At 26.8% G+C, this 24,590-nt stretch overlaps 3 protein-coding genes and 1 pseudogene across 3 annotated transcripts; 2 read left to right on the top strand and 2 right to left on the bottom strand.

The window, feature by feature from the left end:
• The first annotated feature begins 8,577 nt into the window (after positions 1 to 8,577).
• On the top strand, positions 8,578 to 10,096 carry LOC126553151 (uncharacterized). Its single transcript, XM_050208322.1, has 2 exons — positions 8,578 to 9,679; positions 9,759 to 10,096. The coding sequence occupies exons 1-2, from the start codon at positions 8,792 to 8,794 to the stop codon at positions 9,783 to 9,785; spliced, it is 915 nt and encodes a 304-aa protein (XP_050064279.1). The 5' UTR covers positions 8,578 to 8,791; the 3' UTR covers positions 9,786 to 10,096.
• A 1,413-nt stretch (positions 10,097 to 11,509) lies between these two features.
• LOC126553158 (uncharacterized) lies at positions 11,510 to 12,667 on the bottom strand. The gene has a single exon (XM_050208329.1). It carries the CDS (start codon positions 12,536 to 12,538, stop codon positions 11,837 to 11,839), a length of 702 nt encoding a protein of 233 aa, XP_050064286.1. The 5' UTR covers positions 12,539 to 12,667; the 3' UTR covers positions 11,510 to 11,836.
• Positions 12,668 to 17,126: 4,459 nt separating this feature from the next.
• On the bottom strand, positions 17,127 to 21,320 carry LOC126553157 (uncharacterized; annotated as a pseudogene).
• Positions 21,321 to 22,209: 889 nt separating this feature from the next.
• On the top strand, positions 22,210 to 22,951 carry LOC126553156 (uncharacterized). The gene is made up of 3 exons (XM_050208327.1): positions 22,210 to 22,300; positions 22,391 to 22,602; positions 22,849 to 22,951. The coding sequence occupies exons 1-3, from the start codon at positions 22,238 to 22,240 to the stop codon at positions 22,949 to 22,951; spliced, it is 378 nt and encodes a 125-aa protein (XP_050064284.1). The 5' UTR covers positions 22,210 to 22,237.
• Positions 22,952 to 24,590: the final 1,639 nt, after the last annotated feature.

Raw genomic sequence — 24,590 nt, 5'->3', positions numbered from 1 at the left:
CTTCTTTTTCAATATCACCACTGGCTAAAATAAATGAAAATTTAGTTAAGCCTATCGTAACTCTTTCTGTTTGCTCAGATAGTTATTTTAGTGGTTACTTAGGAAAAAATGTTATGAAAAATTTAATTGTGTTGATTGTCAAAATTTAATGTTAACTTTAGACCCAGTAAACTATGATAAACAAACGGACTATTTAATATTTTGTAAAAACTACGGCATAAAATCAGAAAATTTTTATTTAAAAAAACCAACCGATAATTTTAGAAAATTCATTACAGAGTGTCAATTAATATTAGGTAATATAGTAGCTGAAAAACCATTTATGAATAAAATCGGAAAAACGATTGAAAGAATAATTTACAAAAAACTAGTTCCATCTTATTTTAATTTCAAAACTGAATGTCAACCTCATCTAGAGTTCATTATTTTACATTTGATCAACTGTAAATTGCTTAGAGATTTTAATTGGAAGTCTAAAAATAATAAAAACCAAACAGTTGCTAAACTTAAGATTTTAAAGAATGTTTGATCCTCATTTCTCTAATTTGTGTATTAACTGATAATTATTATTAGGTACCTAATTACCTACCTATTATTATGTAACATTATTTTGGAAGTTTTTTAATTATTTTTTTTATGTTTTTTTAGTGTTTAATTATTATTATTTATAGGTTATTATTAAACTATATGTAAAACGCCGTTCTTAAGCACCTACGTAAAATGTAATAATTATATTTACATTATCTATACTATACTTTTATTTAAAATTGTTATTGTCTTAAATTTACGATTTATTATTAAGATTTTAGATCTGATCCAACCTGTGTTTACTTTTGTTTTAATTTTTGATTATAAAATAATGTATCTATGTGTTTGTTAATTTGTAAAAGATACTAAAAGTGTAAAATCACAGCTTTTTTAAAATTTATTATTAATAATTTTAGATGGATATGTAAGTTTTTAAGTTGTTTTGTTTAAAATAAAAATATTTTGCTAGATCCTAAATCAACTATGGTACCTATATTCTCATTGATTAAATATAAAATAAATCAATAATGTTGCTTAGTGTGCTTGAGTTGCTTCTGAAAAATTATTATTTGAAAAAAATAATAATTTTACTTAAAATTAACATTTTAAACTTAACTTTATTCAGCAATCATCATGGTAGTGCCATGAGAAAACATAATATTTGAAAATAAAATATCATTATATGATTAGCCATTCAATTTAGTAAATAACAATATTCAATTTAATTTATATTCTTGGAATTATTTTTATTGCGGTTTATTTTTATTCTACCGGTTTGTGTATTGTGTACAATTTAGTATTTACCAACGCTATCTATTGTCATATAATCCGTACTAATTTACGTGTTTCCATATTGCGTATAGCTATGGTCTATCTATGTATATTTAATCAATGGTGTAACCAAGCTTAGCTGATGTTATACTCAGTGTACTGTAGTACAAATTGTTATTAGTTTCTCAACTGGTAGACTTAAGTACAGAGGTATTCCAAATAAATTTGACCAGATTACTATGGACTATTTACAATATTAATAATTCAAATTAAACCATTAAATAAAGGATTTTATCTTTTTTTATGTATAAAAATGAATCGCAAAATGTGTTGGTAAGCGCATAACTCAACAACCCCTGGACCGATCGTTTTGATTTTTGTTTTTAAATTGAAGAGCTCATTGTGGAGAAGGTTCTTACGGACGAAAAATTTGAAAAAGTTATCAGGTTTGAGAAATATGACGAGATGGTGATGAAATTACAGAGGCGCCATCTATCCAGCAAATAGTAAACTAAATTATTTTTGGTAGTCAATGGCAACCATTTAAATTAAATAAATGATTTATTGAAAATGTTATAGCAAGGTTGTTTTAGATTCTGAACGAAGTGATGAATGTATTGATTTTACAATGATGTGTGTTTTTTTTTGTGTCTGTGTACAGCATAACTAGTCAAAATAATGCTCCAATTTCATACTATGGGGGTGGTTTCCGATGTAAAAATGAATATCCTTGGTGCATTATAGAGGTAAAAAGTTAACATTTTCCAACAGTTTTCAAAAAAATCGAGAAAAACAAAAAAAAAATGACGGAAAAACGGCAATTTTTACGCAAAACCAGTTTTCGACCAAATCGATTTTTTTTTATGGTTGTAATTCAAAAACTAATCACTGAAAATACTTGAAATTTTCACCAAATGTTAATGTCAGTGGTATCCGTATATAGTTAAATTTTCAAAAATTTTGACTTTTTTTGAGTTATTTATAGACCACTGAATTTTTCGAATTTTATGCGAATTTTTTTTTGAAGTGTCGATAAAAATTTTTGGATGACCAAAAAGTTTTGAAAATTTAATACAAGGTTCCTTATGAGTTGTTTTTATTGTAGCTGAAAAAAATTAAAAATCGTTAGTCACATTTTTTTTTATAAGAGTTTATAGTTCAATTTTTACGAAATCTGTCGAAAACGCGAAAATTTGCAAGTAATTTTGAAGTTGAAAAATCATAAATTTTTTTTCTTTTATAACTAAGTTTTGAAAATTTGGTACAAGGTTCTCCATACATTTTTCTTCAAATATCTGTAAAAAAAACTCTACCGGATTCAGACAAAAAATTTTTATGAGTGTTTGAAATTTAAATTTTTACAAAACCGCGTTAAATAACGGTTTAACCTAACCTAACGATTTTTGATATTTGTTATAATTCAAAAAGTATAAGTCGTAGATACTTGAAAATTTTACCAGTTATTTAGATTGGCATTTTATTTACTTGATTTAAATTTCAAAATATTTTGACTTTTTTTGAGCTATTTATAGACAACTGAAATTTTCAATTTTTCTGAAAAAATATTTTTGAAGTGTCGATAAAAATTTTTTGGCCCTATCAAAATACTTGAAAATTTAATACAAAGTTCCTCATAAGTTATTCTTATAGTGATTAAAAAATTATAAGAATACATAGGCACAATTTTTTTTTATTAGCATTTAAAGTTAAAATTTTGACAAAAATTCGTCAAAAGCATGAATATTTGCAAATTATTTGAAGTTGAAAAATCATAAAATTTTTTGTGTTTATAACTAAGGATTAAAAATACAACACTAAGTTTTCCATAAGTTTACCTTCAAGTATCTATAGAGAAAACTCAAAGCATCATTATAGGAAAAATTTTAAGTGCGTTTGAATTTTAAATTTTAACGAAATAGCGAACGATAACGATTTATCCTCAAACGATTTTAAATATTTGTTATTATTCAAAAAGTATAAGTCGTAGATACTTAAAAATTTTACCAGTTGTTAAGATTCGCATTTTCTTTACGTGATTTAATTTTCAAAATATTTTGACTTTTTTTGAGCTATTTATAGACAACTGAAATTTTCAATTTTTCTGAAAATTGTTTTTTTTGTGTCGATTAAATCTTTTGGCCCTATCAAAATACTTGAAAATTTAATGCAAAGTTCCTCATAAGTTATTATTATAGTGATTAAAAAATTATAAGAATACATAGGCACAATTTTTTTGATTAGCATTTGAAGTTCAAATATTGACAAAAATTCGTCAAAACCATGAATATTTGCAAATTATTTTGTAGGTATATTTCATAAAAATTTTTGTATATGTAGCTAAGAGTTGAAAATTTAATACAAGGTTTTTCATAAGTTTAGCTTACAATTATTATAAAAGAACTTAAATTTTGTTGTATTCAGGCCATTAAAACATAAACCACCTTTTTCACCAACCACTAGAAATTATATCCTAGGCTGACAAATCATCTTCGTTCAGAATCGTTTTTCGTATACAATGATAACTATCATTGGATTCAAATTTAACACTCCTATAATATATAATAATGATCCATACGGCACCTAATGTACAGCAGAGCGGTACTCACTTGCCCGCTTTTTAATAATGCAAGTAAATAGACATACAAACTAAAATCGTTGTCATAGTAAAAAAGAAATTAAAAATCTATGTATATAAAAATGGAGACAAAAATGTATAAGACAATGTATAACTATCACTGCAGTTCAGCAAGAAAAAAAACTATATTAATGTCGCTATTGATTATGACAAACAAAATGACAACATTATGACAACAAAGAAAACAGCGAAAGAAAGAAAGCAACAACAGTAGTATAAATATGGGGCGTCTGGCTACATTTTTCAGCGGAGATGAAAAAAGTTTGAGGGGGTATGGTCCCCTTGCAGTGTAAGAAATTCCCGCTGTAAAATGGAGCCAGACGCCCCATGGTTTTTCTAACCATTTCTTAGTATAATATGGGGCGTCTGGCTCCATTTTTCAGCGGAGATGAAAAAAGTTTGAGGGGTATGGTCCCCTTGCAGTGTAAGAAATTCCCGCTGTAAAATGGAGCCAGACTCCCCATGGTATTTCTAACCATTTCTTAGTATAAATATGGGGCGTCTGGCTCCATTTTTCAGCGGAGATGAAAAAAGTTTGAGGAGGTATTGTCCCCTTGCAGTATAAGAAATTCTCGCTGTTAAATGGAGTCAGTCGCCCCACGTTGTTTCAGGGAAACCATGAGGCGTTTTGCTCCATTTTTATAGGGACACAAAAAATGTTTAAAGCGGAATGTCCTTCTTTCAGTATAAAAAATCACCCTATTACTTTTACTGAAAATAAAACATGATTAGTTATTAGTTAAACGAATCATTTTCGTTTAAATTTCTGAAATAAATAAAATCATTTTTTTTATTATCATTTTGTTTATTTATTTTAAATTAATTAATAGTATTTAACATCAAGTATTTTAAATAAATCAGTTTTTTAATATTATTCACACTAGTTTCTTACTTCTCTAGTAAAAGGTACATATTCAACAATCCGATCATGAATTAATAACAATAAGCAGTTACACCTGTAAGAGATTCCGATGCTTCAATTTCCAATTGCACATCTACTGATGATGCTGTAGCCGAATCGTTCTGTTTTGAAGTATCGATAACTACAATTGGTGCGTTCGATAGAAAAGTAGAGGGACTTAATAAGGGGTTTCGTATATTTTTTTCATAGTACGATTCTTGAAACGATGTATACATATCATATAATAAGGTGAAATTATTTTTCGTAAAATCTAAATTCAAATTATCATATGGATAAGCTATTGAGTTAAGAAATACTTTAACGTTTGTTATATTACAGTGATCAAATATACTACAATCTTTTTCTAACGAATTTTTACGTCCTTTTTGGAATCCAATTATGATAAATCGTGGTTTTTTCTAATTTTGATGCTGTCTTCAAGTTCCACACTACTTTTTTTGTGGTTCCGAGTTCAGGATATTCAAAAGTTTCAAAAGATCTGAACGGGATAAACCAACTTTTTTCTTTTTCAATAAGTTTTAATAATTTTAACCTTTCTTCATCATCAACAGTAATATGTGGAACCTTCCAAACTATTTTATTCAAATCAACTTTTCCAGAATTTGTACTTGCACTGGTTATTACCTTTAGAGCGTTTAAATCGTTATGACATCGAGTTAATATTAGTTCTAATCTAGAATTAACTAATACCTTTTTAAAGTCTTCAAATAGACCTAACCAATATTTCAACGGAATGCATGCACTAAATTCTCCATTATTATTTGCTGGGTTTGAAATATTTTTAAAAATCCAACCAGCATTTTCATAACAATTATAATTATCAGGTGTACCTGATAGATAACCTTTTAACGAACTGGTAATACCAAGTACACGTGTTCTATCTACTTCTTTTCTATTTATATACGTGTGTATGGTTCAAAGATATGGCGTAGAAAATGGTATTATTTAAATATTATTGTGTTGTAACATTATAAGTAAAATTATATCGCTATAATATTATTAGTAATAATTATGATATCGAATTATCATGGAATACCAAACCAAGGAACAAGAAGTATTATAAATATGGGGCGTCTGGCTCCATTTTTCAGCGGAGATGAAAAAAGTTTGAGGGGGTATTGTCCCCTTGCAGTGTAAGAAATTCCCGCTGTAAAATGGAGCCAGACGCCCCATGGTTTTTCTAACCATTTATTAGTATAAATATGGGGCGTCTGGCTCCATTTTTCAGCGGAGATGAAAAATTTGAGGGGGTATTGTCCCCTTGCAGTGTAAGAAATTCCCGCTGTAAAATGGAGCCAGTCGCCCCACGTTGTTTCAGGAAAACCATGATCCCATATTAAGATCCGTAACGTTTAATATGTAGATTGATTATTAATTTCTCACCTAAATTGTTTATCGGATTATGATCTTGATCAACTAATTGTATAGTTATTGAATCGATATTTGTTTTATTTAATTTGTAATATATTAGGTTATTTGGTGTTTGAATCAGCTTAGACCCTATGATCTCACTAGGGGAAAACTCATAAATTGAATGACTTGACATGTGGTTGTTGAATGAACCTTGAGCTATATTACACATTACTTTTATTGAGTTAACACTGATTAAATTGTCACTTTCTGTGATCGATGACCCTCAATGTGCATATTGTGTGGTTCATAACTTTTTTTTTCAAACCCCAATAAAGGTCCTATACTGTTCTTTACGTTAAAACGTATTATACCATTACTGAATATGGTTGTTCTAAAATCTATTTGATCAATCCCGATATCAAAAGTCATTTTCTCTGTCGATTTTATTCTAAAGTAATCGTTATCATTATTAAAGTCATCTATTTGGGTCAAAATTCGATTTTTAATATCCTTAATATCGTAACACCCCTTTTTTAGTGTGATAGAACAGATTGGAAATTTATTATTATTTAGTAAACGATCGGGCTTTTCTAAATATATTTTGAAGTTGTTATTAGTTTCGTTTATGTTTGCAAATGTATTATATGTTTGTAAATTTAACAAAGCAATTTCCGAGTCATCGTATACATCAATTGGTGGACAATAATGTACAGATAATGTGGTTGTATTACCAGATAAACTTAAAGTAACTGATTCTTGCATTGTAAAAAATTAAGACATAAATGTCCACAATTAAATTAATTAAAATCTTGATAATTTGTGTAGTTATATTTAATTTTGTTTCCTTTAAAATAGTTTTGTAGTTCAATCGGTGGAGGTAAATCACCGAAGCTATCAAAATATTCAACCTTATCTTTAATTTTATAAAACGCTACCCAATGACTTCCATTACCGGAAGATACGTCTAAGTTTAATATACCACATTCGATTGTGAGAGGTTTTTTAGGTAAGTTATCACGTGAAAATACTCCGCGGAAATGACTGATATTAAACTTTGTAACTTATTTTATAATATCTCTAGAAGTTAGTGGTCTGTTAGGTAGCGTATTCATCAGTTTTTTTTCCTTGATCCATTATTTTTTAAATATAATCCATTACCTTTCTTTCTTTTTGAATTTTGTATTGCATTATACACACTGGCACTTCCAGACATTAAACTACCAAGTGCTGATAATCATGCAAAAATAGGTATTAAGGGAATTGCACCACCTGTTTGACCTGGTGTTAAAATCAACCTTTTACCAACATTTTTTTTTTTAACGTTTTTTTTTTTTCGCTAACATTATACCATTTATTTTTATTTTTGTAGTACGTTTCCGTTTACGTTTACAACCCATTCCTATTTTTCTTTTAGCTTTCATTGCGTTTATTACGGTGTACGCAACGATTTTCAATTTCTAGGTGTATCTTTTGTTTTAAATCTTTCCCAAGCCCGAAGTTCTAACACTTTATGTCTATCTTCTGAATGTTTTCTAGTTGCATGCAAAATATCGTGATCGTAACATGCAGTATCCAACGGGTTTATTCTTTTATCAACACAATCTAGTCACTTTTTTTAATTTTGCACCATGTCAACAATACTAATAGTTTGAAATACGAGCTTCAAACGGATGACTATTTATAAGTGAGTTTACAAATCCTTTACCAGTCTTACCTGATTTACACTTATGAGTTGAACGTATTATTTATAACTGATTATAAAGTAAAAATGCATGAGTATTTATACTAAAAAATGAACTTTATTGAGCAGAAAGATAAATTAGATATTACAAATGTTGATGTTCAGATAGAAAAAAAACCATCAAAACATGGATCATTATTACCTGATACCATACGTGCTATATTAGTTGGTCCTAGTGGTTCAGGAAAAACAAATATAATGTATAATTTAATTACCCATGAAAACGGGTTAAGATTTGAAAATATTTATCTATACTCTAAAACCTCAAACCAAGAAAAATATGTTTTGTTAAAAAAAATAATAGATGATATAAAAGGTGCTTATTTTTTCATTTTTACAAGTGCTGATAAAGTTATAAAACCAAACTTAACTAAAAAAAATTCCATTTTAATTTTTGATGACGTTATATGTGGTCCGCAGTCAGTAATCAGAGAATACTTCTCAATTTGTAGACATTCAGGTGCTAGTTCAGTATTTTATTTAGCACAAACATATTCTAAAATACCAAAACAGTTAGTAAGAGATAACTCAAATTTTTTAATAATACTAAAACAAGACGATACAAATTTACGACATAAATTCAATGATCATTCGTCTACAGATATGGATTTCATCGAATTTCGGAAAATTTCCCATTTATGTTGGAATCATAGTGATTATGGGTTTATGGTTATTGATAAAACTCGGGAAATGAATGAAGGAAGATATAGATGTGGTTTTCATACTTTTATTAAAATAAAATAAATGTAAGTATAAATATAAATATAAAGTATAACTGAAATTATATACATTGTGTTGTCAATAGTCATACGATACAGTTATATTCACATTATTATTTGAAATGATTAAAGAAAAAGTTTTATTGGAAAATTTAATAACCTCAAAAAAAAATATAAAACGAAAAATAATGGAAATGAAACGTGGTATCATAGATTCCGACAACTATTTTCGTGAAGCATTTAAACCAATAATAGAACCATTGAGCAACCAAAAAGAAAAGAATACACAACCGGCTGATGAAATAAAACCGGAAACTTCAGACGTTAGTGATGATGATAATGATAACGAATTAAATTCATCATTTTCAAATTTTTTCAATAAACGTCCTACATCAAAACGATATGATAAATCATATGGTATGTATTATGATAAAGCCAGTGATTCATATAAAATAGGAGGCTACTCTGTAACTTTTAGTCATGGTAACTTACAGTTATTTAATAAATACTATCCATGGACTGAAGGACTATGGTCTTTACTATGTGAGAAAGAACCAAAAAATACAACTCTACAAGATATGGAATCTTATTACATTTTAAAAACTTCACGAGCTCATTTAAAAGCAGATGGGAAACCTAAAACCTCAAAGTTTCATAAATGGACGAATGTTGTAAAACCTCTATACGATAGAATGAAAAATGAGGAAAAGCAATTAAACGAAGAAATAGATAAAATTAATAACTCAAGAAATCCTCGATTAAGTTTAGCACAAATTAACGATCATTTATCTAGATCTAACACTAAACGTAGTAATATTCATAATAATACAACTATACCAAATGATCCATTTGAATTTCGTCCAACAGCAAACAGTTCTATGACTACAGATCCAAAGAATGAAAAAATGTTTAACTTTACTGCAATCCCAAAGGTTAAGAGAGGTTCTGGTTTATATAAAGATGTAATACCTCAAACACAATTAGTTTATTATGACGATCCGAATGAACTAGTAACTAGATTAAATCTTCTAACATCATCACAAAATGTTGGTAATACTGGTGTCAATAATGAAATTATATCAATTTTAGAAGAATTACGCGAGAGAAATATTATAGTATAATGACAATCTTAACCAGTTTAGCTGAGGAGTTACATGGACCAGCGAGAAAAATATTTCCTAGACGAAGCGTAGTAACACGGTTTAAAGATGATCTCTGGCAAGCTGATTTAATAGACATGCAACCACATTCTAGACAAAATAATGGTTTTAAATTCATTTTAATTATTATAGATACATTTACCAAGTATGTGTGGGTAGAAGCACTAAAAAATAAAACAGCAAAGGAGTGTACAAAAGGTATAATAAAAATATTAAAAAAAAATCAACCAAAATTATTACAAACAGATAACGGAACAGAATTTTACAATAATGTATTTCAAAATATAATGAATAAGTATCATATTAGACATTATTCAAGATACAGCAGTATAAAGGCTGGTATGGTTGAACGCGTTATAAGAACAATAAAAAATAAAATTTACAAATACTTTACATCAACAGGTTCATGGAATTGGATAAATTCAATTTTTAAATTAGTATATAATTATAATAATACAAAACATTCAACAATAAAATGTTCACCACACGAAGCTCGGATCAACCCGGTTACAATTAAAAGAAAAACATTACAAATTAATACATCAAATAAACTTAAATTTAAAATTAATGACAAAGTAAGAATATCTAAGTATAAACATAATTTCAGTAAAGGTTATACAGATCCATTAACTTATCAACTAAAAGATAGTTCAAATAATTTAATATTAGGCTGTTTTTATACACAAGAATTAAAAAAAACATTTTTTCCCGACACCTTTCTCATTGAACGTATTATAAAAAAAAATAAAAACAAATTATATGTTAAATGGTTAGGTTTTAACAACAGTCATAATTCGTGGATTGATGTAAACGATACTTTAAAATAGTAAATAAACGAAATGTATCAATCAATATTTATTATTTTAATTGTATAAACCATTTTATTATTACAATGTTTGGATCTATTTCATTTTTATGTTAATTTATTTTTTAATTGATTACCGAATGTTATAATTAAATTAAATCCGTTAATCTTTTTACTACCATATCCCATATCCCTACTAATCTGGCAATCGATGTAAAACTTTGTCAAAAATAAAATAGAGTTGACTCAGATTTTCAATATCGATTTCTAATTTGGAATTATAGGTTTGTTCATTCTGAAAAATTAAATGTTATACTGTTTAGCTAATTGTTTAAACATGCATTTTAGTAACAAAAATAAAAATCATGAATAAATAACGTTTTTTGTTTTTTTTAAATTGTATTTATCCTATATTTTATTTTATTAATATTATTATTTTTATTGAATACTATATCAATTTTACATAATTAAAAAAAAAAATAAACTATTTTTTTAAACGATAGTGACTATATGCAATAGTATTAATACCATCACGCATAATAATCCTTTTATCGTCATTCGCACTAAGAGCAATTTTATCTATAGATTTAGAATAAACAAAATGGTGTTTTGATTGTATAAAATTCATAGATTTACATAACTGTTGACTAGCTGAATTATTGATATATGCATTTAATATATTTAAATATTCGTCAAACTTCATGTGATTATTAATAACATATTTTTTAACACCCTTAGCTCTTTTTACTTCATCTTTATTTGTTTTATATGCATAGAGTTTAGGACGTAAATTAATAAATTCTAATAAGATTTCAGATTTTAATTCGTCTTTAAAATAACCTGGTTGATTTTTTCTATGATCACTAGAACAATAGTGATTTTTCGGATAATTTGAAGTATCAAAGTAAGAAAATAATTTTCGTTTTATGTCATCGAAAAAGTTAGAAGTTCTTATTTCGTAAACTAACGAATCAGTATCTGAATACACAATGTTAATTTTATTTCTATACATATTTTTCATTACATTATAATGAAAATCATACATTATCGACTTTGAAATATCCAATATTGCAAATCCTACATAAATAGGCTTATCAAATTTAATTTTTTCCTTATTCATATGAATAGCCATTAAATTTTTTGTGTATATAGTTCGATCTTTAAATGTTGTTTTCGACATTAATCGATGTGCTTTTTTTTCGTTAGATACTAGAAACATTGACATACGTTTTCTTACATTTTCCATAGACACTATTCACTAACAGTTTCCAGAATTGTCGTTCAAACTCATTCCTTGACTTAACCCTCATATTTGTACATAAATTTATATATGGTGCCACCCAACGAGATTGTGAAAAACGCAGAATCCTATGAACTTTTTTCACTTTTAATCCATTAACGATGGCCTGTTTCAAATTTCTATAGTGAACTACATAATTAAATTTCGATTCTAATGTTGTTAATAGTTTTTTTACTTTTGAATTGGGAGGACATTTATTCTCAGGTAAAAATGGGAAATCATTATGATTGTCATGTAATTGTTTTGGATAAATAACATCTACTTCTAAAATATAACCATATTCAGCATCATCTTCAATTTGTGTTATATCTATTGTCAAATCGTTAAACCATTCAAAATTTGTATGAGGTAAAGCAGATAGCATTGATTTTCCATATAGATTTACACAGTCCAAGTAAGCTAACCACGTTACAGGTTTGTTTGAATCATAATTAATATTTTGAATATTAGGAATGTTAGCTTTTACATGTCTTTTAACTGAATGACAAATTCCACCACGTAATCCGTTCTCCAGAAAAATTTGAATATCATACTGTTTAAGCCGTTCTAATTTAACATTAGTATGTTTTAACATACAATCGAATGCAAATCCTGGAGCGGTCATAAAATGTGAAGCATCGAGTTTAAGTGTTTGTAAACAAAGATCTCTAAAATTTTCAAAAACATCAGAAAGTAAACATACATCTGTTGCTAAGTATAAGTCACTATATTCTCCTAATGTTTTTATATTAAATTTTTTTCAAACCTTATGAGCATGCGCATAATCTTCATCACTAATATCTTCATCTTTTAATGAATTATAAAAAACTGTTTTGGTGGTAAACAAGTTTCATTTAATTTATTAGGATGGTCAATATATTCATAAGGAAACACACCTTTTCGTGTAACTAAATTTAATGTCGACAAAGAAAATATTTTTAATGTTTCTCTAAATCTAGTTTTGTCTTCAGATAAATTATCAGCTAGTGAACTAAGAGACTCTGACATAAAACGAAATGTATCAATAAATTTTATATTGAATTTATCTTGAATAGTTTTACTAAATGATATATATTTTTCTGATGAATTAGGTATTACATGAATATCATTTTCATTACAACCAAGTTCACGAACAATAAAATGACTGTCATAGACTAAGTTATGAAAGTATATTGGAATAAATGAAACATTAGTTAATTCAAAATTACAATTTAAACAAACAGCTGATCTAAAACGTCCTGTAAAATGATTATGATCTCTTACTTTAAATAAATTATCTTTTTTAAATGATTTGAAGCAGCATTCACATAATCTAGCATTTTGAAATTTATGCTCTTCATCAACAGTTAATTTGTCCATGGTATATTTATCTTATAAAGATTACACACTTTTGAACCTATATCTATCATTGTCTTTATGAAATGTTTTGCTGCATTACGATTTCTATAAACATGAAGTTTTGTTGGAATTTTATATTTTTTTATTAAATATTTAGGTATAATGTCATAATCTATTTTTACGTAAAATGCATAACTCATAGGTTTATGTTTATGAGTTATCAATGTCTTAGTTTTAATGTCTTGGTTGTTTATTATAGGTTTTAAATAACATTCGAAATCAGAATAAATTACTATAGGTATTCGTTGAGATCTTTTAAAATTTTTAAAATAAATAGTAACGTCATCACCGTTTGTTCGATCCTTTTGAATGCTGGGTTGCCGCCGTCGGTGGTCATGCTATGGCGCCGCCGCGGGGTACGGTAACGTTGTTTACGGGCACTGCGCACTGGTGTCCGCAGCGTTGGCTGCACTGCTATGGCGCCGCTGCGGGCTCACGGCTTTGGTGTGAGCAGTGATGGAAAGTTGAAGGGAATTTCCCGGAATGCAGGGAAATTTTGTTGAAATTTTACCAAACGGGAATGCAGGGAAACTAAACCAAAAATTACTGTTACAATGGGAAATTTTGTGATTGTAAATTTGTAATGTTTTTTTATAATTTTAAAAAATTAGATTTTGGTCACTTCGATTCTTCATATCACAGAATATCCCGATTACCACCATTCTATCATGGACTTAGATGTATCATAGTAATATAGCGTTGAAAATAATTTATATTCTGCCTGTTATCTCGGTGCCGAACTGTACAACCGTCTAGCCTCGTATCAGTCGTATCGAATATTCAATATTGCCACCGATTATAAGTGTAGTTAATAACTGCAGTAATTCTAGGCACGGTAGATTATATTATCTATAATAATTATCTATTATAATTATATAATCTACCGTGATTCTAGGTTTTATATTTGATAATAACGATATTTGTTTCAATGATAACAGATCAAAAAATTTAAAAATGATAGTTTAAATGTTTAAAATTTTAATTTGTAATTTGTTAAGTTTATTATTTTATTTATATTTTGTTAAGTAATATTTTACTATAAAGTTACCATGGACTCTGAAAATGAATTGCTATCCGAATCGTCTACTCCGAAAAAAAAAGAGCTAGGCGCAATGAACTTACAAAAGAAGAAAAAAAAAGAGTACAAGTCAAATTATTTAGACGAGAATGGCTAGAAATAAATGATTACAAATTTTGGTTACAAGAAATAGACGATGATAAAACAAAATGTAAATGTGTAGCATGCAATGTAACTCTTGTATGTGGTAAAAGTGAGTTGGCTAAACACAGTGAAGGAAAAAAGCATTTATCAAACGTAAAAGGCTTGAAAGGATCTAAAAATATTAAAGTCTTAACTAACAATTTAAAGCATAAAGATAACAATGAAGAAATTGATGTTAAGAGAGCAGAAATAAAACTATCAGCCTATTTTGCAAATCACAACATTGCATTTCAGGCTGCAGATACGCTAACTCCTGTTTTACAAGATATTTTTAAAGATTCAAAAGTTGCTCAATCACTTACACTTCATAGGAAAAAATGTACAAGCATAATTATGAATATTATTGCACCTGTAGAAATTAATGAGACTATTGAGATTATTAGAACATGTCCCTTTTCTATTTTGGTCGATGAAAGCACCGACATTAGCTCGCATAAGTTTCTTTGCGTTCTTGTTCATTTTGTCCATCCAAAAGCAGGAACTGTACATACTCGATTGCTTGAGTTGGTTGCTATTGACGCCGCTGATTGCAGTGCAAGAAAAATATACGAGGAATTTAAAAACTGCTTACAATCCAAACAAATACCAATCAAAAATATTATTGGAATAGCTAGTGATGGTGCGAATGTGATGGTGGGAAAAAACAATTCTTTCTTTTCACATTTAAAGAAAGACTGCCAAAATGTAGTTCTGATGCAATGCATATGTCATTCAGCGGCTTTAGTTGCAAGCAAGGCTGCGGAAAAGTTGCCCAGGTCTCCTGAAGATTTAATTAGATCTGTAATTATTCGTTATTTATAACTATAATAATAATTTATTCTATGTTTAACAATATATTAATGATTATTTTTATAATTATTATCAGGTGGCCACTTATATATCAGGCAGTGCAAAAAGAACGGCAATTTTACAAGAAATCCAAGATTATTTTGGAGAACAGAAAAAAAAAATATTGAGGTTGGCAGATACTAGGTGGCTGGCATTACATCAATGTGTTGTACGGATGCTAGACTGTTGGAATAGTCTTTCACACTATTTCCTTTTGGCTGTATCAGAGGACCATTTAAAAAGTGCTGAAATTATATTAGAATCTTTAAATAACAATGTTGTCAAGGCCTATTTCTACTTTCTCAAATACTCTTTAAATTTGTTTAATTCTTTTAACGCCATGTTTCAAACCAAAAATATAATAATTCATGAAATGTATTCAAATTCAATTAGGCTTTTAAAAATGATTTTACAAAATTTCATAAAACCTGAATATTTAATGACTGATAAATTGGATCAACTTTCATTTACAGATCCTAAAAACTATTTACCAGAATCAGAAATATTTGTGGGATCTGAATGTGAAGAATTCATTAAAACTCTTCCGAAACCAATTTTTACTGATTTTAAAAATACATGTCTAAAATTTTATGTCAAAGCTGCCCAAGAAATTGCAGTAAGATTACCCATAAATAATCAGCTCTTTCAGGAATTTCAATTTTTAGATCCAAACATTTGCCTAAATCCCAAAAACTATAACAAATCCAATCAGTTGGATTATTCAAAAAAAATATTTGGAAGTTATATTGATAAATATAAAGTAGTTGAAGAATTGCGTGAAATACCCTATTTCTTTAATAATGAACAGATAGAAAACTTAAAAAAAATGAGTATTGCAGAAATGTGGCACGAAATTAGCACTGTTAAAGATTTTACAAGTGACAATTACAAATTTAACAATATCTTCATTTTAGCCAAAATGATTTTAACATTACCTCATAGTAATGCATCTGCTGAACGAATTTTTTCTATTGTCACCGATGTTAAGACCAAAAAAAGAAATAGGATAGGTGATAACACTTTAAATTCAGTGGCAATAATTCGTTCATCTTTTCAGGATAAAAACCTAACAGCTAACAAATTTGTTGTAACTGATGAACATTTAAAATTACATAATTATAATATGTACAAAACAGAAACTAAAAAGTAAACGATAGACTGAATAAAATGTATTATTCCTTAACTAAAAACTTGACGACTGATACTAACTTGTTTTATTATTTTAATTGTTATTTTATGAATTATGTTAATACTTAAAATGTTTTTTATTTATGTTTATATTATCATTACCTATATTGTTATTACTTAGTTTTTTTTTAATTTGATAAATATTTTATTTACACTCAGCAGTGCTTTTAAAAGTTTATAAGTTTCTTTTAATATTAGTGAATAGTGATCTTTTTCTTTCATAAATAAATGAGATGTTAAATACCTAATCTATTTGTTTATTATTTCATCCTATGTGCTGACATTTTATAAGTAAAATAGTACAGTTTTGAATTTTAATAAATATAAAGTAACTGCAAAAACCTTATAAATATAGTCCACTATTATATTATTATGTTCATGTCTATAACTACCTTAACAATAACACCATAGACTATGGTCCATAGTCCATAACAAAAATTATAAATGTTACCTATATTTGTGAATTTGTGATAAAAAAAATAAGGTATAGTTCATGGTACAATACTTTATTTTACAATTTTAAACATAATAATAGGTAAGTATAATAATGTAATATACTATGATTTTTATATTATATTTATAATCCACCAGATGTCAGCACTGCAGGGAAATTTCGAGTAAAACCGGGATATTTTGTGTTTCCTTGCGGGAATATTGCAGATGCTTTCATACCATCACTGGGTGTGAGCGCCCGCCCGACACTCTTGCTCCGGAACACGTGTTTGCTTGTCGTATACTCGTGCTGTGGATTACCGCTCCGGTTCACACATCTCTAAAAACCACGTTTTTCCTTCGAATACGAACGCTTTCGTTTCAAGTCGCTCCGCCATATGGAAAACGCAATTAAGGTTAACGTCGTACTAATCGTCGTTCGGTGATCTCCGTAAACCGCTCCTGCTCATTGTTGCTCAACGATTAAGGCTGTTGTCGTCAGTCCACGTAGCTCCACGAAGCACTCGTCAATCATCGAGAAATTAGCAGCTCCGCACAACTCACGCCCGTGACCCCGTGAGTAAAGAAGATCGTCTCAAATTGCATCCAGCTCCGGATCCAATTGCAGCAGCGCAGTCCAGTTCGGTGATCCCCGTGTCTCCCCGGCCCAATTATATATTGTATAATTTAACTGCTTATATTGTTGTTTACAATACACAATTTAGATTGCTCATATTTGCGTGTTATGCTTAAATAATCTGCCCTACCCTACGAAAGTCATAAGTACCGTGTGTCCGGCGGCAACCGCTGTAGTAGGAGCGCCGGTACAAACACCGTTATCAAACATTACAGGTCTTCCAAGTTTATGTTTTCCACAAATTTTTTTATGTTTTTTTAACCCATCAATACCCCATAGTTTGAATTTACAAGGAATATTACTAAAAACTGTAAAACATCTTTTACATATAATTAATTTAGATTTATGTTTCGTCTTTTGATTACGAATAAGTCTGCAAAAATCATTAATAAAACAATAATGTGACGTTATACCATTATTAATTAAAAGCAGATCGAAATGGTTTTTACTTTCCACATTATTCATATTTAATGGAAAACAACATTTTTATTATCTAAACTAAAAACATTAACTGATACATTATTTAAACGTTCAAATGATTTAATTTGATTAACTGGTGTCGGAAAATCGATACAATGAAAATTTAATCTACTTTTTTTTTCAAGTATTTTAAAATATTGATTACTAAATTTAGTTTTATCTGAACGAGTATTATATTTTGTTAAAATTGCATATTTGAAACATTTGTTATCATTATTTTTTACATTTGTAACAGCTTTCTTATTCCTTATACATTCTGGTAAAATTACATAAGAAGATCCGGTTAAAGGGTTTACAATATTGATTCTTAATTGTAATGCATCAATTGAATATAAACTCCAACCACTTCCTTTAGTTACAAAATTACTTTCCTCTTTGTTAATTTTATCAAACATTTTTTTTAATAAATTTTCGAAATTTGAATTTGTATATGCCAACACATTCACTGTTTTAAATGAAATATCTCGGTATTCCTGTGTTAACACATGTACATAAACACAGTCGAGATATAAGTTAAATTTAATACTAGTTTATTGTGTCATTTTTTTTAATTTACAAACAATCATTTCAAAACCGTAGTCAAAAAATTGATTAAAGTCTATGAAATTATAATCGTTTTTTAAAACAAACGTTTTTGAACATTTTTTAAACCGATTTAATTGAATAAGTCCGCTTCCAATTACGTTCATACGTGTTCTTTTTGATATTACATTTCGTTGTATTTTACTGTAATAAAAATAAATACATAATAATAATAATAATAATAATAATATAAAATTTACCATTAAATACAATAAATAATTATTATTACTAAATAAAAAAAAACGTATTAACCATTTATGCTTATTAAGTCATTATTTATTATTATTACAATCAATAGCGTTGACCATTGAACGATCGAGGTTAATTTTTAAAATATTACTGTGTTACTAATTACGATCTATTGTTATTAAAGATAAGTCAATATAATTTTATTATTTTATTTAATATGAACTGATAATATTGCTTTTTTATATATAAATAATTAACTTAGTAGGCTATAACTTTAAGCTGATCTGGTTTTTTTTCAAAATTTTTTTAGTATCAAATCTCTGGTTTATATATATATATATTATATTCATTAATCTTATTCATCCATCAAGTGATATTATGAAAGGTCGTTCTCAATGTCGTTTAATTTTAGATTTAATGTAAGTCTGCGATATAGCTGTAGAAATTAAGTATTAAATCGACATGTTAATATTTGTTAAAATGAAAATCGATTGTAATTATTTTTAACGGATGAGTTTAATTTTTCAATATTAGTATAATGTAAGAACTTATATTATTTTATTATTTTACTTAATATAAACTGATAATTGTTTTTTATACATAAATAGTTGAAAATACATTTCGTTAATTTTACATCACTAACTGCATCGTGTATATAAGTTATATCATGGTTTTGATTACAAATTGAATCATGAGTTTCCTTCAACGATAAAAATCTACCATTTTTAATTATATAACCTAATTTATGGTTTAATATAATTTCATTACTTTTAAAATTAATTAATTTTAAATAAAATACTCTATTATTATCAGTATCGTATGCAGTCATATTCAACATTATATTTGTATTAAAACCTAATCTTTGTAAAATATTTTTATCTGAATTACCATTCCATAGTAAAATAATTGCATTTTGGTTATTAAAATCAAGATAGTTTTTTAAAAAGCTTGTAGTTAGGTTCGACGTTTTTGATTTCATAGCTAAATGTAATTCGTTTAATATAACTTGAAGCTGATCTGGTTTCTTTTCAAAAATTTTTAGTAGCAAATCTCTAGTTTTTGTATATGAATAATTATTCATTAATCTTATTCTTCCATCAGGTGATATTATTAAAGGTCGACCTCGTAGACGAATAATTCAGATTTTACGTGAGTCTGTGATATAGCTGCAGAAATAAGTATTAAATCTGTACGTTGATAGTTGCTGAATTCAAAATCAATTATAATTATTTTATTTTTTGATTTTTGCCTGTAATTAAACAACATCAATTAATAGTATCATAGTATTATTTTTATCTATGTTACTAAAATATATTTTAATAAAAATAAAATACTGATTTCATAATTTTTTATTTTATATAAAATTTAGATTATTGAATGTACTTTATATTTTTTTTTATTTATGCGTAATATGAATTTATTTGATATTAAATATTTCATTATTCATCTGATTTTTATTTCACTGAAATTTTGAAAAATATTAAAACATATTTTTTTTTAATCAATAATATAAATATTTTATAGTCACGTAACTTATTATTTTTTAAAAAATATATAAAAAAATAAACAATCATATCTTTTATATTTATTCACTAAGACTAGCAGATTCACCATGCAGCTTAATTAATCTATAATGATATAAACAATATTCAAATAAAATAATAATTTTCAATTTTGATTTTATCATATATTTTTTAATCTGATCGTGTTTTACTATGCCATACTTTATAAGTCATATTATTAACTTTTATTATATAATATATATATATATTATATATATTATATATATATATATATATATATTATATATATATATATAGATATTAAATATTGAATTTGAATTCACCAATTTTATTTTTTTATATTTTATTCATTTTATTTATATTTCATATAATACGTATGTTTTCATTTTATTTTAAATATTTCATAATTAATTTTGATTTTTATTTCACTGAAATTTTGTAAATTATTAAAATATTTATTTATAATCAATAATATAAATATTTTATAGACACATAACTTATTATTTTAAAAAAAATATATAAATAAATACGATCATATCTTTTATATTTGTTCACTAAGACTAACCGATTCACTAGCAGCTTAATTAATCTATAATGATATAAACAATATTCAAATAAAATAATATTTTTAACTTTGATTTTATATCATATATTTTTTAATCTGATCGTGTTTTACAACTTTTATTATATATATTAAATATTGAATTTGAATTCAACCAATTTTATTTTTTTATATTTTATTCATTTTATTTATATTTCATATTATACGTATGTATTAATTTATATTTTAAATATTTCATTATTCATCTGATTTTTATTTCACTGACATTTTGTAAATTATTAAAACATATTTATTTATAATTAATTATATTTGTATTTTATCTTACTTATTGTTTTGCTGCATAGTTTGATGAATACCTCGGTCCATGTTGATGCGTTGAATAAGTAGGTTTTAGTTTATCAATTAAAAATGAATTAAGAATCAAACTGTTTCTTCAAATTAATATTGTATTTAATTTAGATTAATTATTAATAAAACTTAACTAATATCAAAAACCTTGCTTGATGATAGTGTTGTAATAAGTCAGCGACTTACACAAGTACTGAAAGACTGAGGATAATAGACTATAACCTACTCAAGAGCACTTTGTAAATGACTATAAGTCTAAAAACATTGAATGATTATGAACCAGATTTATAGTCTGATCCAGTGGTGTGATATGTGATCACGCCATATTACACTTTGATCACAGATATTTTTTATAGATTAGGTAAAAATATGATCACGCTATATTAAACTTTGACTACAGTAATTTTTTTATAGAATAGGTAAAACTATGATCACGCCATATTACAACGCTACCACAGTTATTTTATAGATTAGGTAAAACTATGATCACACCATATATCAACCACAACCTTACAAATCTGTATATAAGTGATCAGTAGACATTGATTATAGTTAGTGTTAAATCTCAACATTGTCTATAAATTTTATGTTTCGTCGTTTCATACCGTAATATATCCGTTTGCTACAAGTCGATAACAAACCAAGTAACACAATTTGATCAGGTAAATGTTTTTTAAACAATCTGTTATATTAAAAATTAAACTTATACTGATTATCATTTTTATTTAAGGTATATTTAATATATATAAAAAATAATATGTCGTACTATATTAATGTATCTGCAGGCGAAAGCTCTTCAAATGATAATGTAAGTACCTATACCTATTTGTTTATGTATGTGTGACGTGTGTGTATGATATTAATATATTATTATCAAATAATAGAATGAAAGTAGTATGCTATCAACACTATCATCTTTTTTAAAACCAGTAAAAATGCAGAATAAAAAAAGAAAAAATGATACTGAACCAAAAGTTAAAATGTCTAAGGCTGGAAAGGTAATAATTTGTATTGTATTATTTTTTTAAATATTACACACACACACACACCACACATTCATTTTTAATAAAATATATATGAATGTATAGCAGCGAACAGAATCAATAGAGACGTACAAGGATGCCTTAGCTAGTGTAATTTCGAAAGGAAATATTGAAGATAACGTTTCTAATTCAATAACATTGACGGAAGGAAATTACACGTATACGATTCGGTGTCCAGTAGCGCCAAAATGCGATGACTACTACGTCATTCAACATTATAAAACTAGTGTTATAAAGGACATTCCGTCACTTGAAAGGTAAAAACCATAATAAAAAATCAATGATTAAATGATGAACTATAGTTAAACAACAGCGATACAATCATTTATTGATCACCAGATTATTTTTTTAATTTGACCGTTACCTATTATTATTCAACACAAATAAATTATTAAATTCTAATTAAAATAATAAGATTGAGGATTTTATCGTTGATATTTAACTATACATGATTAAATAATAACATATTACGAATATTATTAAATAATGATTTTTTATAATAGATGGAAACATTCTGAAGCTAGTGTAAAGTTGTACACTAGCAATACCTTTCTGCTGATAACGAAATATCGATCAAAACAAATGAACTTATTCGCACAATTTTAAATCGATGTTCATCGGATCCGAAACGGAAGATTGTGAAAAACAGTAAAAAATAAAAATGCAAATATATTATTATGTAAAAATTTTTTATTGGTACCTAGTATAAATTATGACATTTAATAAAATTATTAAAATTGATAAAATTAATTAATCTTATTCTTTTACTATAATATTGAAATCAATTCTTAGAGTAATTAAACAATTATAATGGTATAAAGTTCAATACAAATTTTATTTTAATCGTCATTAAATCATATAATATCATATCTGATAGTGAATTATTGTGGAATTGAAGTATTTCATATATAAAACAAGAATCATCGTTCTGTATACAACACATGCTAAAGTCAAAATTTTGAATATACTGATTAGTAAAATCATTTCGCTGACAAGATGATGGTAGAATATTGATGTCTGCTCTAATTAATGAATATACGGTATCAAAAGTTGACTGATATGAACCAACTTTTTCTGCTTTTCTACAATATGTGAATCGATACATTGTTGTAATTGTTTTAAACGATGTAAATCAGTATATGATAAGGTAATAAAATGATCATTAACATGCAATTTAATAGTTAACTGATTTAAATTGACTGAATAATATATGTTATCAGTTATTTTCACACGTTTACAATTAGTATGTAGATTATTAGTTATTGAACTATAATTGCTATCACACATTAGTGTACACCACTGAAGTAAATCGAAGGTTAACAATTTTTTAGTAACATTACATTCTAGTATTACAATAACAGAAATCGTTTTATTAACCAAAAATCCAACCGTTACACTTTTCTTGTTAAAAGGTCTAATACTGAATATTGATTTAGCGACAACAATTGATGGATTCATATTGTATGACGACGTGATCTTTTTGATATAGTCGATTTCTGATGATAATTTTTAAAAACGAATAGAAATAAATGTAATAACTGAAATAAACGTAAAACACAGATGTTATTTACACATATATGATCGTTACAACACATATTTATAAACTAAGTGTATTACTTGTACATGTATGGTTATATACTAAACCGATCACATTAAAAAAAATTGAAGTGAACGTGAAATCAAATCAAATAACGTGTGGAAGGGAGAATTACTTAGGTACCTGATCTGTCGAACCCGAAACTGCAATTTTTTTAAATCTAATATATTTAATTATAATTAGACGCGTTATCTTACTTGACAACAAGTTCACGAGGTATAAAATCAAATATTAACACATTTAAGTTGATTAATTCAATATTTATTTTGAAATACAAATAAATTATAAAAGTAATAAGAAACATCAAAGTAAACTAACAAGTAATATCATTTGATTTAGACTTACAATCACAAACATGGCTAGCTTTTACATATTCGTTTTTTACATTTTCTATAAATTCATTTCCTTTACATAGTAATACAAATATACATTTAGGATTCCATTTTGCGTGTTCGACCCATGGTATATCATCATTTGACCATTTTTGTAAGACAAGTCCACAGAAAAAACATTCAACTATATCACCTACACCGGTATATTTTAAACCAGATTCAGCTAACGAATATTTATTTTGACATGAAGTAGATGGATATGAGTTATATGTTTTTAATCTTGACATAAATGTGGTATAATCTGAATGTACTGGAT

The sequence above is a fragment of the Aphis gossypii genome, unplaced genomic scaffold, assembly GCF_020184175.1.
Source record: "Aphis gossypii isolate Hap1 unplaced genomic scaffold, ASM2018417v2 Contig00087, whole genome shotgun sequence".
In the NCBI taxonomy this organism is placed as follows: domain Eukaryota; kingdom Metazoa; phylum Arthropoda; class Insecta; order Hemiptera; family Aphididae; genus Aphis; species Aphis gossypii.
This window is presented reverse-complemented; position numbering and strand designations above follow the sequence as displayed.

Excerpts from the sequence above, each read along its gene's own strand:
- LOC126553151 (XM_050208322.1), top strand. The coding sequence starts at position 8,792 with ATGATTAAAGAAAAAGTTTTATTGGAAAATTTAATAACCTCAAAAAAA. Across the intron at positions 9,680-9,758 it reads ATGACGATCCGAATGAACTA|AAGAATTACGCGAGAGAAAT; the intron begins GTAACTAGATTA and ends TATCAATTTTAG.
- LOC126553158 (XM_050208329.1), bottom strand. The coding sequence starts at position 12,538 with ATGACCGCTCCAGGATTTGCATTCGATTGTATGTTAAAACATACTAAT.
- LOC126553156 (XM_050208327.1), top strand. The coding sequence starts at position 22,238 with ATGCAGAATAAAAAAAGAAAAAATGATACTGAACCAAAAGTTAAAATG. Across the intron at positions 22,301-22,390 it reads AAATGTCTAAGGCTGGAAAG|CAGCGAACAGAATCAATAGA; the intron begins GTAATAATTTGT and ends ATGAATGTATAG. Across the intron at positions 22,603-22,848 it reads GACATTCCGTCACTTGAAAG|ATGGAAACATTCTGAAGCTA; the intron begins GTAAAAACCATA and ends TTTTTATAATAG.